At 39.3% G+C, this 15,973-nt stretch overlaps 2 protein-coding genes across 2 annotated transcripts; one reads left to right on the top strand and one right to left on the bottom strand.

Annotated features, from left to right (window-relative positions):
* Positions 1–315: 315 nt before the first annotated feature.
* On the bottom strand, positions 316–4,547 carry LOC120444782. The gene is given in 3 exon segments (XM_039624721.1): positions 316–683; positions 686–861; positions 3,262–4,547. Coding segments are annotated over 2 exon segments (519 nt in total). The 5' UTR covers positions 837–861; positions 3,262–4,547.
* Positions 1,705–15,866, top strand: LOC120444780. The gene is made up of 3 exons (XM_039624720.2): positions 1,705–2,089; positions 9,687–11,117; positions 15,517–15,866. Exons 2-3 carry the CDS (start codon positions 9,881–9,883, stop codon positions 15,864–15,866), a joined length of 1,587 nt encoding a protein of 528 aa, XP_039480654.2. The 5' UTR covers positions 1,705–2,089; positions 9,687–9,880.
* The last annotated feature ends 107 nt before the right edge of the window (positions 15,867–15,973 follow it).

Here is a 15,973-nt window from a genome sequence, read left to right as displayed (position 1 = left end):
GTCGAGTGTCCAGTGAAGGTATAACATCCCAGAAAATCCCCCCGCTATAACAGGTACCATATGTATTGGTCTGGTCGCAAATCTATACTACACTTTTTGTTAGCGAGCTTCATAAAGCTGTGGGGTGCATAGAGGTCAGACACTAATTGATTATAAGAAACATAATAATAGCACTAGATACTGGTATATTGAACAATGCTGAAAAATAGAATAAATGCAGCTCAATAACATTGTATAACGTATTTCAAATTAATTATAATTAATATAATTTACAAGGTACCAAAAACAATATAAGTCATTTTGCTAATTTAAAAGTTATAAATTTAAACAGCCTTTATAATGAAAAGCTTTCTTGGTGAACAACGGCAGACTTTGTTGTGTGGTAATTCTCCAAATTTGTTGTCCAATTTTCTCCACTTTGGCCGATCAATTTGTAATGATAATCAATAAAACTGAAGAGATAATTCCCAATATAATCGTGCTGATCTCCAGGAAAATAATTTTTGTACTGTAGCCCAGACCAGACCAATTGGTTAAAAAGTTTATAATGTTGACGAGAAGCGTTTCCATGGATATCGACAGCCCCACAACCGAACTTTCGCCAATAAGGAAAGCAACGATAGTCTCAAGGATGAGATTTCCCCAATGGGGAATGTTATTCCAGTGCATGGATATCACCCTCTGTTGCTCAGCAGATCCATTACCGACAAATAGAATATCTGGCTACCCAAGATGGCAGTGTCTACAAATATACCTGCATCAAGATGTATGAAGAGCGTTGTGTGCAGCACCATGTGGACAATGCAGGCCAATAGAACAGGGGTGGAACTGGTCATTTCTATAGAATGGGATTCTGGTCTACTGTAGAATATTGCATTTATATATTATATTAGACAATTTTATTTATGAATAAGCTACAAAAAACAAAACGATATCTTTGCTACAACTTAAAATGCTTGCATGGTTGGATAACTGTTTAGAGCCGTTACTCGTAGTGAAAAAGGTAGCAAACGCTTTTTTCGTTGAAAGTATGTAACAGGCAGAAGGAAGCGTTTCCGACCATATATAGTATAAAGTATAAACATATATTCTTGATCGGAATCAATAGCCGAGTCGATCTGGCCATATCCGTCTGTCCGTCCGTATAAACGTCGAGATCTCAGAAACTATAAAAGCTAGAAAGTTGAGACTTAGCACTCAAACTACAAACTGCCCAAAGCTGCCACGCCCACACTTTTAAGAATTATTTTTTCATTAGTCTTGTACATTTTTCTTGATTTGCCAAACCGCAAAAAACAGTTTTAAAATGTTTCCTTCGAAATTTCTCTAGCAGAGTAACGGGGAATAGATAGTCGGGGAACTCGGCTATAGCGTTCCCTCCTGCTTGTATTAAATTGTTTTCCATATACATATCTATAAATATGCCAAAAAAAATTTCTCGTTCGCTTTTCCACTAGATGAATAACGGGTATCTGATAGTCGAAAGACTCGACTATAACATTCTCTCTTGTTTTCAATTATATTTTAATCTTAATATGTTCTCTTATTTTACCTAAAAATATTATTATATTTAGAAAGACAAACACATTTTCAGCAAGCGATATTTACGAAAGTAATTACTTTACGATACAAAATAAAAAATGAATTATTTTTTGACTTTCTATCATTGGGATTCTTTTCTATTCTTTAGAATTTTCCTAACAATTAATTCGGAAAATTTTGCAGAAACAATCCTCAGTAATGTTTACGAAAGTATTGAAATTAAAATATTCTGGAACACTTGCTTCGGAAAACATCCAGAAACCTTTCAAATAATGCATACAGAAGCCTTTTGGGGAATGCATCCAGAAGACTTTCAGGGAATGCATATCGAAGCATTTCAAGTAATGCTTACAAAAGCCTTTCACGGAGTGCTTACAGATGCGTTGCAAGGAATGTATGAAAGTTACTCACGCCCCCTACTTGTGGAAAACCTTCCACTCGAAAAGGAGTTATGAAAGAACGTGTTCCGGAATAATTCTGGGTACCTACACTGCACCTTTACTACTATATCTTTTTGTAATATGTAAGGTCCATATTTATGGGTTAGGTGAGTACGTGCTTCATTGTTAAATTTTTCCTGTAAAAATGTTCGTTGTCATTGAATATTTTACTCTGCCTGCTACAAAATTCATAAATATCATTTTAATTAGAAAACAAGAGAGAACGCTGTAGTCGAGTTCCCCGACTATAAGATACCCGATACTCAGCTAGTGAAGGTGCGAACAACTATGCGAATAACTATTGATAGAAGTAAGAAAAAAAATTATTAAACGAAAAAAAAAACGTTTCAAAGATATAAGCGTGGCAGGTTGAAAAGTTTGTGGGCGTGGCAAAAAGTGGTTTGGCAACTGAATACAAATTTAAAAGACTAATAATACAATAAAAAAATGCAACACTTTTTTCGAAACTGTGGGCGTTAAGTGGGCATGTCAAACAGGTTTTCGGCATACCGATAGAAATTTACAAGACTAATAAAAAAATATCAAATCATTTTGTAATAGAGTGGGGGTGCCAGTTTTGGCGGTTTCTGGGCGTTAGGGTGGCGTGGAGGCATTGGTCAACCACCTTGCGATGCGCCTATGGCTCTGGGGTATGCATGCTGAATCACAACCAACACAGCTTTCATAGTTCCGGAGATCTCAACGTTCATACGGACGGACATGACCAGAACGACTACGCTATTGAATCTGATCAAGAATCTTTATATTGTCGGAAACGCTTCCTTTTGCCTGTTACATACTTTTCAACGAATCTAGGGTATCCTTTTCCTCTACGAGTAACGGGTATAATTAGCCGAAAATATGCAGCTCACGTTGTCGTTGTTATTTTTGCAATGAAAACGAACCTGAATTGCAAATGAAAACTCAGGTGAAGCGGATACGAATCTCATGCAATAACCAGGAGATGCGACAAGAACAGACTGTGTGTCCCCAGCACACTCGCCTAGAATTCGCAGTACCATCCTTGGCCCCCTTCGTGTTCCTAACACTTAAGATCGTTTGCTTTTTACTTTAATCAGTGTTTCATTTAAAAAGTGGCTTTATAATTAATTATAGCGCAATAACATGTTACTGTGTCACCCTTTTGAAATGCAATTGAAATAGCCAGCAAAAAGCCAACAATCCTGAATATACATTTTTTCAAAGTGTGAAAGTTTTGACGTGATGATGTTTTGTCATTTCACCAAAAAAGAATACGCTTATTATTAGCCAGACTCACCAAAAATGGTTCGCTTATGCTTGCATATTTTTGTCCCCTAGCTTACTCAGTCACCTGTCAAGGATTCTAGCTTATTAAGTTATTTTTTCCTTATTGAACAGCCGCCACCAAGAATTCCAATATCAAAACTCGTATTTGCCAATGTCGAGCGAAGCAAATTAAATGGGAAACACAACAGCTGCGGGGATGTTAACATATTTGTAATATTACAAATATAGCTGGTCTAATATACGGTACCGAAATTTGAAATAAATATGTTTTCCGGTGGGGCCTATTTTAATATTGGAAAGTCTAGCGATGCATGGAATTTCCAATCAAACTATTTTTATATGTAACAATATATTATTAATTTAAAAGTCAAGGCCAATTACGGAAATTAGGCATTCGATTAAAGCTTTTAACCCATTTTTAAATATTTTACTTCAAATAACCTTTGATTTAAAAGCCACGACACGACTCACATCACTTGGAGTCGACTTTTCGACGGTCAGAAAACGCCTCAAAGCCATAAGAATAATGTAGACAACTCAAAAAGCACGTGTTTGGCACGCGTTTTCATCGAGCAACGTTAAAAAAATTAAGTAGCACTCCCCGCAGAATGTTGCCAGTACTGGACGAGGCTGGACTAATCCCTGATCACCAGTTTGGAACATGGAACACCCGAGCAATGCCACCGGCTCGTAGCATGCATTCTGGACGCTTTCGAAAATAAGCAATACTGTTGTGCCGTCTTCCTGGATGCCAAACAGGCGTTCGACAGAGTGTGGCACCCTGGCCTTCTATCCAAGCTTAACTCCAATCTTCCCAGTTCCCACTGTCCCTCTCCAGCTGTGGGGTACTGCAAGCGCTTCACACCGAATAAAGATCCAGCGCTTCCAAAACAGATGCTTGAGAATGGTCTCCAATGCCCATCCTTACCATGAGAACTCCATCATCCATGAGGATCTCGAGATCCCATGGGTGGTAGATGAGATCTATAGTCACAGCCAACGAATCGCAAGAAGACTGGACAACCACCCCAACCATCTGGCCAACAACTAATCCCGTAAACGTCTGCTGAGAACGCAACCACTTGACCTCGCCTACATTTAACCTCTACACAAGTACATCTTAGGTACTCCCCTTATTTTAATGTGTGACTATGAATAGTTGGCTAGCGTCATCTTTCGTAAAACGCTACCAATTAATTACAACACCTAGTAAATAGTAAACATCGTAGGAAATTTGAAAGACAAAGATTTTTAACCTTTTCAGAAACGCTCTCTTCTACCTGCATACTATTTAACGAATCTATCATACCTCTTTAGTCTACGAAAAACGGAATCCATAGTATACATATTTACAGATGATTTTAATTCTATTTAATGGAATTATTTTAAAATCAAATATAAAAATTATAATTATTGTAAGTGGATTCTATTGTCATTTTAGCCTTTTCTTGTGTACTTTTGCCCAACATAAATTTGATATATTTGAAAAATGGTCGCCATGGTCGTAAACCATATGCTGCAATTATCTGCTTCAACTTTCTTTAACGCATTTTGGGAAATATGCAGCCAATTAAAATGGGCCAGCATGCTTATGATATTCGTTGAATGTACCGTAGGACGGAGCGTCGAACAACTTTTATAGCACAAGTTTTTCTTAATTTATAACGAGGATTACAATAAACAAACTAAACTGTGGCAATAAACACTAACAATCCCCCAAAAAGTGCCTGAAGATGCTGTGTGGTTGGTTGTGCACTCAATGGGAAGGAAAAGAGACGCAGGAGATGAGATTTCGCCGCTATAACGAGTTGGAAGTCCTCCTGGGCATTGGATTTTATAAGTTAACTCGCAGAAATCCGCTGGCATTTTAAATATGCTATTTCCGTTGTGAGATTATTTTTCGATATCGTACGATTAGAGATGTTTACGAGTGTCTAGAGTCTCCAGAGCTCTTTCGATGGCCAGATAGGCATCTTTAACCCTATTGCCACCAGTCCACAGTTCGGATATTTTGTAGCCTTTTGAGAGAGGAAGAGAGGTTTAACGTGCGGGCCTCATTGGCTCGAGCCCTTTTTCTATTAACAATAAGTTTGTAAGAACTTTATTTTGACCACAACGATGGTCAAGATGTGTGGATAGAGCGGCTTAAAGAAGAAGTTTATGAACAACTTAAAAAAGCTTTTTCCTATGAAATTAACTTTATAAGCACCCTCAACATGATTTTTTCTAAAATGTAAGCTTTTTATTTCTACTATTTTAATTGCCGAAACGCCTTTAAACAAAAAAGTCAAAGAAGAAGGCAGCGGAAAAATCTATTCTTTCCATCTTCAAGCCCATAACCAACCAGCTTTAATTGGGGGATGTAGGAGACACAGAACAAATCGGTTAAACTCGAAACGCGTGATGACCAAAAGAATGCCATTAAGGACAACGGTTACAATCGTTAGTGAAGCCATTAGTTTGGAGGGCCAATATGCGAAAATCACATTTACACACACGCTTGTCGTCAACCCCATCGATTCCTCCCGGAAAAAATGTTGCAAAGTAAGTGTATAATTGCAAGTGACACTGCTTTCGGAAAAGGAAAATATCATGTAATAACTTTAGCACTAATGTATTCCGGCTGCGATTGGACGCCAGTCTGCGGCAGGGGAGATTCACGAAGTTAGCAATGACTATGACCCAAGCGATATTATCACCACCTTCGGCAGATACCTATAGTGCGATATAACCCGAGCCCAACAGACCTGACTTGATCCGGATCTCAGGCGGGCATCAACATAATGGCTACTTTATAATGTGTATTAACTTGAGGGAAAACAAACTCACTTTCATATCAACCCCGAAAGGTCCGGCTGGAGATGTTAACGGTGGGTAAAAATATCTTGAATCGGAACATTTAGAACAGATGTTGGGGTTATTTTCTTTAAGAGAAAATTATACATACCCTTCACCACTGTATGCAGCATTCCAATTGTGTGATGTGCAGCGACCCCATCGGAGTGTTCGCTACACACCCACACGCCACAATGCCATAAGCTAGCGCTGTCCGCCCCATTACGACGTCGTGGCAAATGGTGGACGGTGGAGCCACCTGGCAGAGTGTGAGACAAATCCGAAATCCATACTCATAAACAAATGCAATTAATCGCCGTTCGTGTTGAACGTGTTCACGACTGAGAAACGTGGAATCGTGGTCAGGCACAGTTTCAAGTTCTGTTAGAATTTCTGTTACACAACTAGTTTGGGATCCACCTCCGCCTTGCGGCGTAGTTATTATTTTGTGATGGGTTTTGGCTCTGATATTGATAGATATTTGTAATTAAAACAGATATGTCAGGACTACCACTGCATTATGACTTTGGTAATAAGTTAATTACGTAAAATCATAAAACATGAAACAAGAATTGCTAAAGAGAGATAATGCCAAACTTTAATTCGATTTTGTTTTAAATCAAACAAGAAAGGAAGCTAGCTTGGGCGAGCCAAGCTTATATACCCTTGGAGTATTTTTACAGGTAAAAATCAAATTATGTACACCAAATAGGATTAAAATCGACAAGTCCCTAAATCATCATTTATGGCGAAAATGTTTTTTAATCAAGTATAAAAATAAAAATATTTAAAATGTACTTATTAGGTACGCTATATAAAAATATTGAAGCATGCAATATCTAAAATTCACCTATTCAAAACGCTTCAATAGAAAATTCATAGAGGGTTTTTACAAAAAAAAATTTTTTTGGATTTTTTAATAACGTTTTGATGCAGACAGATCAAGACGACAAAAACTTTCATTTTAAGAAAGTCCCCAATATCTTGTCTTTTAACAATTTAAGACATTTTTTGCATCTTTACTTTCACATATATTTCTTTAAGCCATACAATTTTATTACGTATTTTAGATGTTATGGCTCGTAGGAAATTGGGCTGCTCATAGATTTTTTCCCGCTAAGCTATCGTATTTTTACAAAAGTGGTATATTTTTATACCCGTTTTTCGTAGAGTAAAAGGGTATACTAGATTCGTTGTAAAGTATGTAACAGGCAGAAGGAAGCGTTTCCGACCATATAAAGTATATATATTCTTGATCAGGATCAATAGTCGAGTCGATCTGGCCATGTCCGTCTGTCCGTCCGTCTGTCCGTCCGTATGAACGTCGAGATCTCAGGAACTACAAAAGCTAGAAAGTTGAGATTAAGCATACAGACTCCAGGGACATAGACGCAGCGCAAGTTTCTCAAATCATTCTGCCACGCCCACTCTATATATATTCTTTATCAGGATCAATAGCCGAGTCGATTTGGCCATGTCCGTCTGTCCGTCCGTCTGTCTGTCCGTATGAACGTCGAGATCTCAGGGCGTTAGAATAGCCAGTCCAACGGTCACAGTCGAGTATTGACTCCCTAAATATAAACAAGAGAGAACGCTATAGTCGAGTTCCCCGACTATCTGATACCCGTTACTCAGCTAGTGATAGTGCGAAGGAGGTCTTCTACACTGACAGTTTTTGGCGGTTTGTGGGCGTGGCAAAAAGTTTTTTGGCAAATCGATAGAAATTTACAAGACTAATACAAAAATGAAAAAATATCAAAACATTTTTCAAAAGTGTGGGCGTGGCAGCTTTGGGCGGTTTGTGGGCGTTAGAGTGGGCGTGGCAAAAAGTTTTTTGGCAAATCGATAGAAATTTACAACACCAATACAAAAATGAAAAAATATTAAAACATTTTTCAAAAGTGTGGGCGGGGCAGTTTTTAGCGGTTTGTGGGCGTTAGAGTGGGCGTGGCAGCATGATTCGACAAACTTGCGCTGCGTCTATGTTCCTGGAGTCTGTATGCTTAATCTCAACTTTCTAGCTTTTGTAGTTCCTGAGATCTCGACGTTCATACGGACAGACAGACGGACATGACCAAATCGACTCGGCTATTGATCCTGATCAAGAAAATATATACTTTATATGGTCGGAAACGCTTCCTTCCGCCTGTTACATACTTTTCAACGAATCTAGTATACCCTTTTACTCTACGAGTAACGGGTATAAAAATAGTGAAATAGAGAAAATAGTCCGCCCACTAAGAAAAAGAAGAAAACGATTTTGAGTGATTTAGACAGTCGGGCGGAGAAAAAAGTTAGAGTCCAGAAGGGACCCTGTCTCTCGGATCCAGAAGAATATTTTGGGGATCAAAAAGGTTCGATTCTCTAGGACCCGAATAAATCCTTGACTGAGGAGGGATAAGATAACCTTTTACTGGGATGGTATCCCCATGCTGGAACCCCAGCATTATGAAACTGGGTAATACGTACAAGAGATCTGTACAGCTTTTGAACTAAGACAAATGCTTTTAAAATTACGAAATTAATCTTCAGCTGCATATTTTAGATTTAAAGATCCTAATTCTTGCAACAATACAATCTATGACGAGCTACTAAATATCCGAAAAGTCCAGCGAAAATAAACTATTCGTAAATGAAAACGAATTTGATGTAGGGTAGGTCCTATAATGAAAAAGCATTTGCAGAACATGTGCACATGAGTTACGAAACACATTAATAGGCTGAAGTAGAAAACTTTAATAAGCTCAATATGATCCTTAATTTAAACAAAATAGAAACTTAGTTGACTTCTTACCGTCCTTTTGACGATAATAACTGTTGACATTATGCTCGAAAAGGTTTAAAGAAAATACCATTGAAGATGTTGCGAATTTTGTACGAACTAGATCGAAGAGGTCAAATAATGTGAGAAACAAAAACAAAATGAAAAAAAATTAAAGGTTTCAACTGTGTGGTTGTGACAGTTGGGCGTGCTAGAAGAGGCGTGGCCATCATTTTTTTAACCATATCGATAAAAATTGGAGTCAAAAAATAAAACGAAAAAAATCGAAAAATTTTTTAAATTTACGGGTGTAAATATTGCGCTGCTGTTGATATGGACGTTAAACAATCGTTTTAGAGGTTTATACTTTTTTGTTTAACTTGCAGCTTCACGAACCATATTTGCCGAATAGGCTTTTTTGTCCTTTTTTTCAATTGTATTTTTTTTTTCGGTCGCGGGCTGTGATTATCCTAACCGGTACAACATTCTGCACACCTCCTTAGATGGAAAACTAATCGATGCTGGCTTTGGTTTTCTACCCCCCTGTTTTCTCTTCTCCCCTGTTAGAAGAAATTTTTGACAGCCTTGAAAAAAAATAATAAATTCTTATTTCGCAATGTGTGTATTTACTTGAATTCTGGTATGCTTCTATTTTTCAGCATATATTAATAATATTTTATTATTAATAAATATATTTAATTATTAATAATTTAATAAACACGACAACGTTTTTATTTAAGTGCAGTGATTATACAATCCATTACAATTAAAGACTGAAACTATGGCTTATGTAAATGACTGACTGATAGCTATCCATACTTCTTTTTTTTCGAAAAAAGTGTGCTCTGGAAGAAGTCTCAACCTAAAAATCAAACAATCAGGATTGTTACCATAGACATTTATTGGGTGTCAATGCTGTTCCTTCAAAACTTCAAAGTCTCAGGGAATTGGATCAAAATCGATTATTGAGTTAGGAGGACCTTTATGACAAGTTCAACGTTCCATTAAAGTTGGAAAACAGCCCAATTACAGAATGAATGAGCGCGAATGGACAAGAGGTAAGATCACAAATAAACAGGAGTCTGGTGACAATAAGGCTCATGCTTTTAAGCGTTTATTGGCAATGCGGAACTATAAATTCGGCAAGGGCAAATGTTCCGAAGACTGTGCAGGGAAGACTAAGGCTAGTAATTATTGCAAGGCACAAAAGCGGAAGGAGGTAAATATCATGGGTATAGAGACTTGTTCCGGAGACTACTCGCCACACAGTGAGTGGGATAATGTATCCCAAAACGTTCCGCCAGAGAAATTTGAAAATGAAGTATTCGACCGGGAACAGCTAAGTAGAGCAGTCATAAAACGAAACGACATGGAGAATTTACTACATAAATCTATTTTCTCGGAGACTGTAACCGGAACCTTTGTGCGGCTATGTGTTGGAAAAATCTACTGCATCTACGAAATTATTGATCTAAATCTGGACAGAAAGGACTACCAAGTAGGCAGTAAGCACACCAATCTGGTCCTGACATTGAGGTGCGGTTCCGAAAAGCGTTACTCGCGTATAGACGTGGTTTCAAATCAGCCAATTACACAAAAGGAATTCTTATTGTGGCTGGCAACCAATCTGCGCGATCGACACATTTTGCCAAAACTTTGTGACATTGCTAAAAAGCAGATGCAGATAAAAGAGGCCTGTAAATACAATTACCCTGAAGCTGATGTGGAGAAACTTATTCAAACCAAAAGGAAAGCTGGTCTAAAGCAGAATGTCGTTTACAGAAAAATTTGTCTAATCTTAGAACGGGATATGGCAGCGGGTAAAGACGATGCGGGAAAAGTGGAAGCGTTGGATAAGGAAATCCAAGAGATCGATAAGGAACACAGACCCCATATCGATAATTCTGGCCAGCATCGGTACCCCGTACTTAGTTTTTCACGCGTGGTTCATAAGCCTACCATTTACCGGGACGAGTTAGGTGTGGTTTCCAGAGGCAAAAGTTCCTTTGGTAAGGGAACCGCGAATCCTGATCAACTTAATCTAGAGCAGTATATGCGTCGAAAATATAAAAAAAGTGTTGTCGTCAGTCGCAGTCGACTTAATGAAAAATTAGATGATCAGGAGAAGGTTTTTTCAACTACGATACTCGAAATTCCTATCGAAAAAGAAAAGCAAGAGGGTGTGGCTGAGACAGAGAGAATGAGAGAGGAAGATTTCCATTTGCAAAAGTTAAACACGTTTAAAATTGAATTAGATACGACAGGATTAAGTAGGTGATTTTTAATAGATGTAACGAAATTAATAATATTTCTTTATAGTTCCTTTCAATGAAATCTTCACAAATGTGAAGTTTGATAGCCCTTGGGATAAAAAAGTAAAAAAGTAAAAAGGTATACTAGATTCGTTGAAAAGTATGTAACAGGGAGATGGAAGCGTTTCCGACCATATAAAGTATATATATTCTTAATCAGGATCAATAGCCGAGTCGATCTGGCCATGTCCGTCTGTCCGTCCGTATGAACGTCGAGATCTCAGGAGCTATAAAAGCTAGAATGTTGAGATTCAGCATGCAAACTCCAGAGACATAGACGCAGCGCAAGATTGTTAATTTATGTTGCCACGCTCACTCTAACGCCCACTCTATCTCCCAAAACTGCCACGCCCACACTTTTGAAAATGGCGCTATAGTCGAGTTCCCCGACTGACCGTTTTTGGCGGTTGGTTTGATTTTTGGCAAATCGAAAAAATGTACTAGACTAAAAACATGTGCCAAAATATGAAAACATTTTTCAAAAGTGTGGGCGTGGCAGTTTTGGAAGTTTTGTGGGCGTGGCAACAACTTTGCGCTGCGTCTATGACACTGTAGTCTGAATGCTGAATCTCAACTTTCTAGCTATAATAGCCTGAGATCTCGACCTTCATACGGATGAACAGACAGACGGACATGGCCAGATCGACTAGGCTATTGATCCCAATCAAGAACATATATACTTTATATGGCCGGAAACGCTTCCTTCTGCCTGTTACATACTTTTCAACGAATCTAGTATACCCTTTCACTCTACGAGTAACAAATAAGTGTGTTCGTGACAGTTTTGTGGACGTTGGCAACTGGTCGTAGTAACTAGCACTAGAATCTGTATGCTTGACCTTAACTTCCTAGCGACAATAATACGAACGGGGCAGACAGACAGCCAGATCGACCCGGGTAGTGATTCCGATTAACACATATATCCTTTTCAACAAATATAGTGTACGATAAACTATCTCCTGTTGACTGCTACTCGCCGCTTAGGGTTAGGCTGTTGCTGTCGTCCAACAATGTACATTCTTTTTAATGTCAGAAAGGTCTGGATCGTTGAGTCGGTAGTATAGAAAACAATCTATTAATACCCCAGCACCTTGAATTTGGTCTGCATGGGGACCTCGTCCTGACGGCTGCGTTCCTCAAGTTTGGGGCGGGTTGTCGCCCCGAAACTCGCCAACACTTTAGGGCGCAAATTTACGACCCCTTTTTTCAGCTGCAGGTATGCGCTTTTCCGGCCAAGTACTTAATTGATGTTGCGTCGCGTAAAATATGAACAAAACAAAAATAAAAGTGGACTCCATGCTGCTCCTTGGCTTTGTCGCTGGTGCTGCCAGTTGCGGAAATGCTTTCATAGCAAATAGTGGGGGAGGTGGTCCCATAAAATAACATCTCACCACCGAAGAGGCGGCCACACACGTATAGAAGCTTACATCCCATACCGGCTTTGCTAACGGTAGTCAAGAGACTAAGCAGGCTGCGGTGAGGTCAAGCACAAAAGTGGTGCTCTACTCTCCGGATGTCCATCTGACTCCTACAGCGCTTAGCCTTTCCCACCTGGCTCGGTTCGCATAAATTTTAAACTTTTTGCATTGTTAAGTGTCATTGAAAAGGCAGCAACAGTGCGATCGCGCAAAGTTCTGAGTGCACCTTCGTTTACTAACATGTTTTTCATTAACAATTACCAGTCATTACCGCTTAGCAGTAAAGTTGGGTCTTTGATTATAATTGTGTAAATGTACCAGATTGACTGAAGCTACGATTCTAACTGCTATATTAAATGAAGAAGTTCGTTAGATACCGCGTATCCATATAATACCAACTGATATGTAATTTGAGTCCGATCGATTGCAATATCCAGCAGGCTTAATATCTGTGCTGTCCGAATGGCAAAAGGAATTTTTACTTGTCAAACTTTTTGTTCCTGTTGCAAATCAAATTGAAAAATTTTTGAAAACATTTAGTTGGAGTGATTTCCAAAATATCTGGTAATGAATAAAATATATATGTTGGATTTGAACATTGCGGATCGCCATTTAAAATGAAAAACAATATACTAGATACTTGGTAGACCGCCGATTCTTGTGCGAGAAGCGGAGTAGTAGTGGTAGTGGTGTTGAGACAACCGAGAAATTAGCAAGTAAAGAGAACAGTAAATAATAGAACTTTGTAGATCACAACAATACACATTATGTTTAAACATATCCTAATAAAAAATTGTGCGCGTATATAAGGAAAGTTGGCGAGCATTCTTAAGAAGCAGGACATAAACATTTAAATATTGTTATTGTCAAGTACGAGTACAAACCAATCATGGTAAAACGTTCTCAAATAGAAGTCTAAATGAAAGTTCGGGGCACATACAAGAACGGAATAGTGAAAGTGCGACGGAGAAATTTTAACACTGACAGTTTTTGGTGGTTTGTGGGCGTGAAAATGAGAAATTCTTAAGACTTACATGTGCAAAAATATCAAAACATTTTTCGAAAGTTGGTAGGCGTAAGGGTGGGCGTGGCAGAAAGTTTTTATGCAGATCGATACAAATTTACAATACTAATACAAAAAAGTGAAAAAATATCAAAATATTTTTCAAAAGTGTGAGCGTCGCAGTTTTGGGCGGTTTAAAGGGTTTAGAGTGGGCGTGGCAACATGAATCAAACTTGCGCTGCGTCTATGTTACTGGAGTCTGCATGTAGAATCTCTAGCTTTTAAAGTTCCTGAGATGTCGACGTGTATACGGACGGACAGGCACACGAGCGGACAGGCGGACATCGACTCAGCAATTGATCTTGATCAAAAATATACATATATACTTTATATGGTTGGAAACGCTTCCTTCTGCTTGTTACATAATTTTCAACGATTCTTGTATACCCTTTTACTCAACGAGTAATGGGTTTTGCATCATTTTAGAAAAAATAAAAAATCGATCGACCATATGTTTTTAATCCGATTGAGGTCGGGACTTTGCGCTGGCTATTCTATCATCTTGGAATACCCATCTTGCTGAAAAGTGCTCTTGGTACGCACACTGGTCACAAAAATTGGGAAAATGGGTTTGCAATTGTTCAAATAGTCAAATAGTTCAATAGTCATCCATTCGCATAATCCCGTCAATTTTGTGCAACGATCCAACGTGCTTATAGGTGAAACCCACGCATACCATTATATTGCCGCCTCCATTTTTTAGGGTTTACTTAACATGATGCCTTTGAAACGTGTCACCAGGTCTCTGCAAACTTTCCTGTCTTCTATTGTCCAGTTCTTGTGTTCCTTTGCGAATTTTAGCCAAGTCTTAAAACTTTTCTCGAATAAAAATCTGGTTTGTTTTTTTTAACTGTTGCGACGTACCCAATTGCTCTTCTAGCTGTCTGTGGCGCCCAGACTAAAGCCCAGCCTGGCAACACGGCGTAAACAAGTACTAACGCCAAGACCTTTCCTGGAAGACGATAGCTTCTGATATCGTCAGAATGGCCACTCTGGACTTCAACTCGGCCGCGTAACAAGCTTACGGCATCAATTCAACATTATATTGTATTTCTTAATTAAATAATGCAGTAACTACATAACTTACTATATTGGTGACCCCGCAATAAACAAAATGCTGAATACCGGATAGTGTGCGCCTGCACCGCCAACTTCGCTGACTCTGGTGAGACTCAACGCGGCAGCACCGTTATTCCTGTCGTCGAGTCGGTTGACGCCATCAAGCTACCGCCGTTTTGGAAGCCACATGCGCGGCTATGGTTTCTTCCGATAACACGCGCTGCTACCATTTAATCAGTGCTTTGGATGCTGATATAATGACTGAAGTTTCTGATGTTCTGGCGCAACCCTCGGAAGTCAACAAATACGAGCACCTGCAGGAGATTATCATTAAGCGATTTACGGAATCACCGGACAGACAAGAAGCCCTCGCAGCTCCTTCGACAAATGACAACTCTTACTGATGGTCGCTCGTCTGCAGACGCCTTGCGAGTCCGCTGGCTCTCTCAGCTACCGCAGCACGTACAACAGGGCTTGAAGCTCCTACGCTCAGCAACTTTGGAAGAGCAAACTGCATTCGCTGACGATCTCATGGAAAAGGAATCGGGTTCTTTTGTCATGGCTGCTGGGTCCTCCTCCGCATAGTTCAGAGGCAAAACACGCGAATACGCGCCGGCAGCTGACACAAGTGTCGTGGACGACTTGAAACGCGACATCGCTGCCATGGAACATGCAGCCTCCCAGCCACCTGTCTGCTTTTATCATGCCAAAAGAAGCTGTCATCTGTTCAGGCGACTGGTGACAGCAGATCTCCAAGCACACATAATCGATCGTAATACCAACATAAAATTTCTTATCGATTCTGGATCTGGATCAGTCATCTCACTCATACCTGTTTTGATAATCAAGGGAATGCATCGTGGCAAAGACGACTTCAAATTCTACGCGGCCAACACGTCTATTATTGATACCTACGGCACGCTAAATCTAACATTTGGTCTCAACCTACGGCGTAAGTTAACATGGTCGTTCGTCGTTGCGAACGTCCAATCAGCAATCATCGGAGCAGATTTCCTCATGCTCCACGGCCTCATTCTTGACCTCAAGGGTAAACGCCTTATGGATCCCTCAAAATCCCTTTCCCATCCCTTTAGACCAAAGGAGAAGTTGCAGAAGCAAAACTCTACAACGTTTCTACAATCAACGTTCAAAGTTCCAGTGAAATAGATCGCCCGTACTCCAATCTTCTTAGTCGCTTTGTGCATATCACACGACCTAATGTGCCTTTAGCAACCCGCATTCATATTGAGATTGCGGATTACATTCAAACAACT

Source organism: Drosophila santomea, chromosome 2R (genome assembly GCF_016746245.2).
Source record: "Drosophila santomea strain STO CAGO 1482 chromosome 2R, Prin_Dsan_1.1, whole genome shotgun sequence".
NCBI classification, from domain to species: Eukaryota; Metazoa; Arthropoda; class Insecta; order Diptera; family Drosophilidae; genus Drosophila; species Drosophila santomea.
This window is presented reverse-complemented; position numbering and strand designations above follow the sequence as displayed.

Excerpts from the sequence above, each read along its gene's own strand:
- LOC120444780 (XM_039624720.2), top strand. The coding sequence starts at position 9,881 with ATGAATGAGCGCGAATGGACAAGAGGTAAGATCACAAATAAACAGGAG. Across the intron at positions 11,118-15,516 it reads ATTAGATACGACAGGATTAA|TCATCTCACTCATACCTGTT; the intron begins GTAGGTGATTTT and ends GATCTGGATCAG.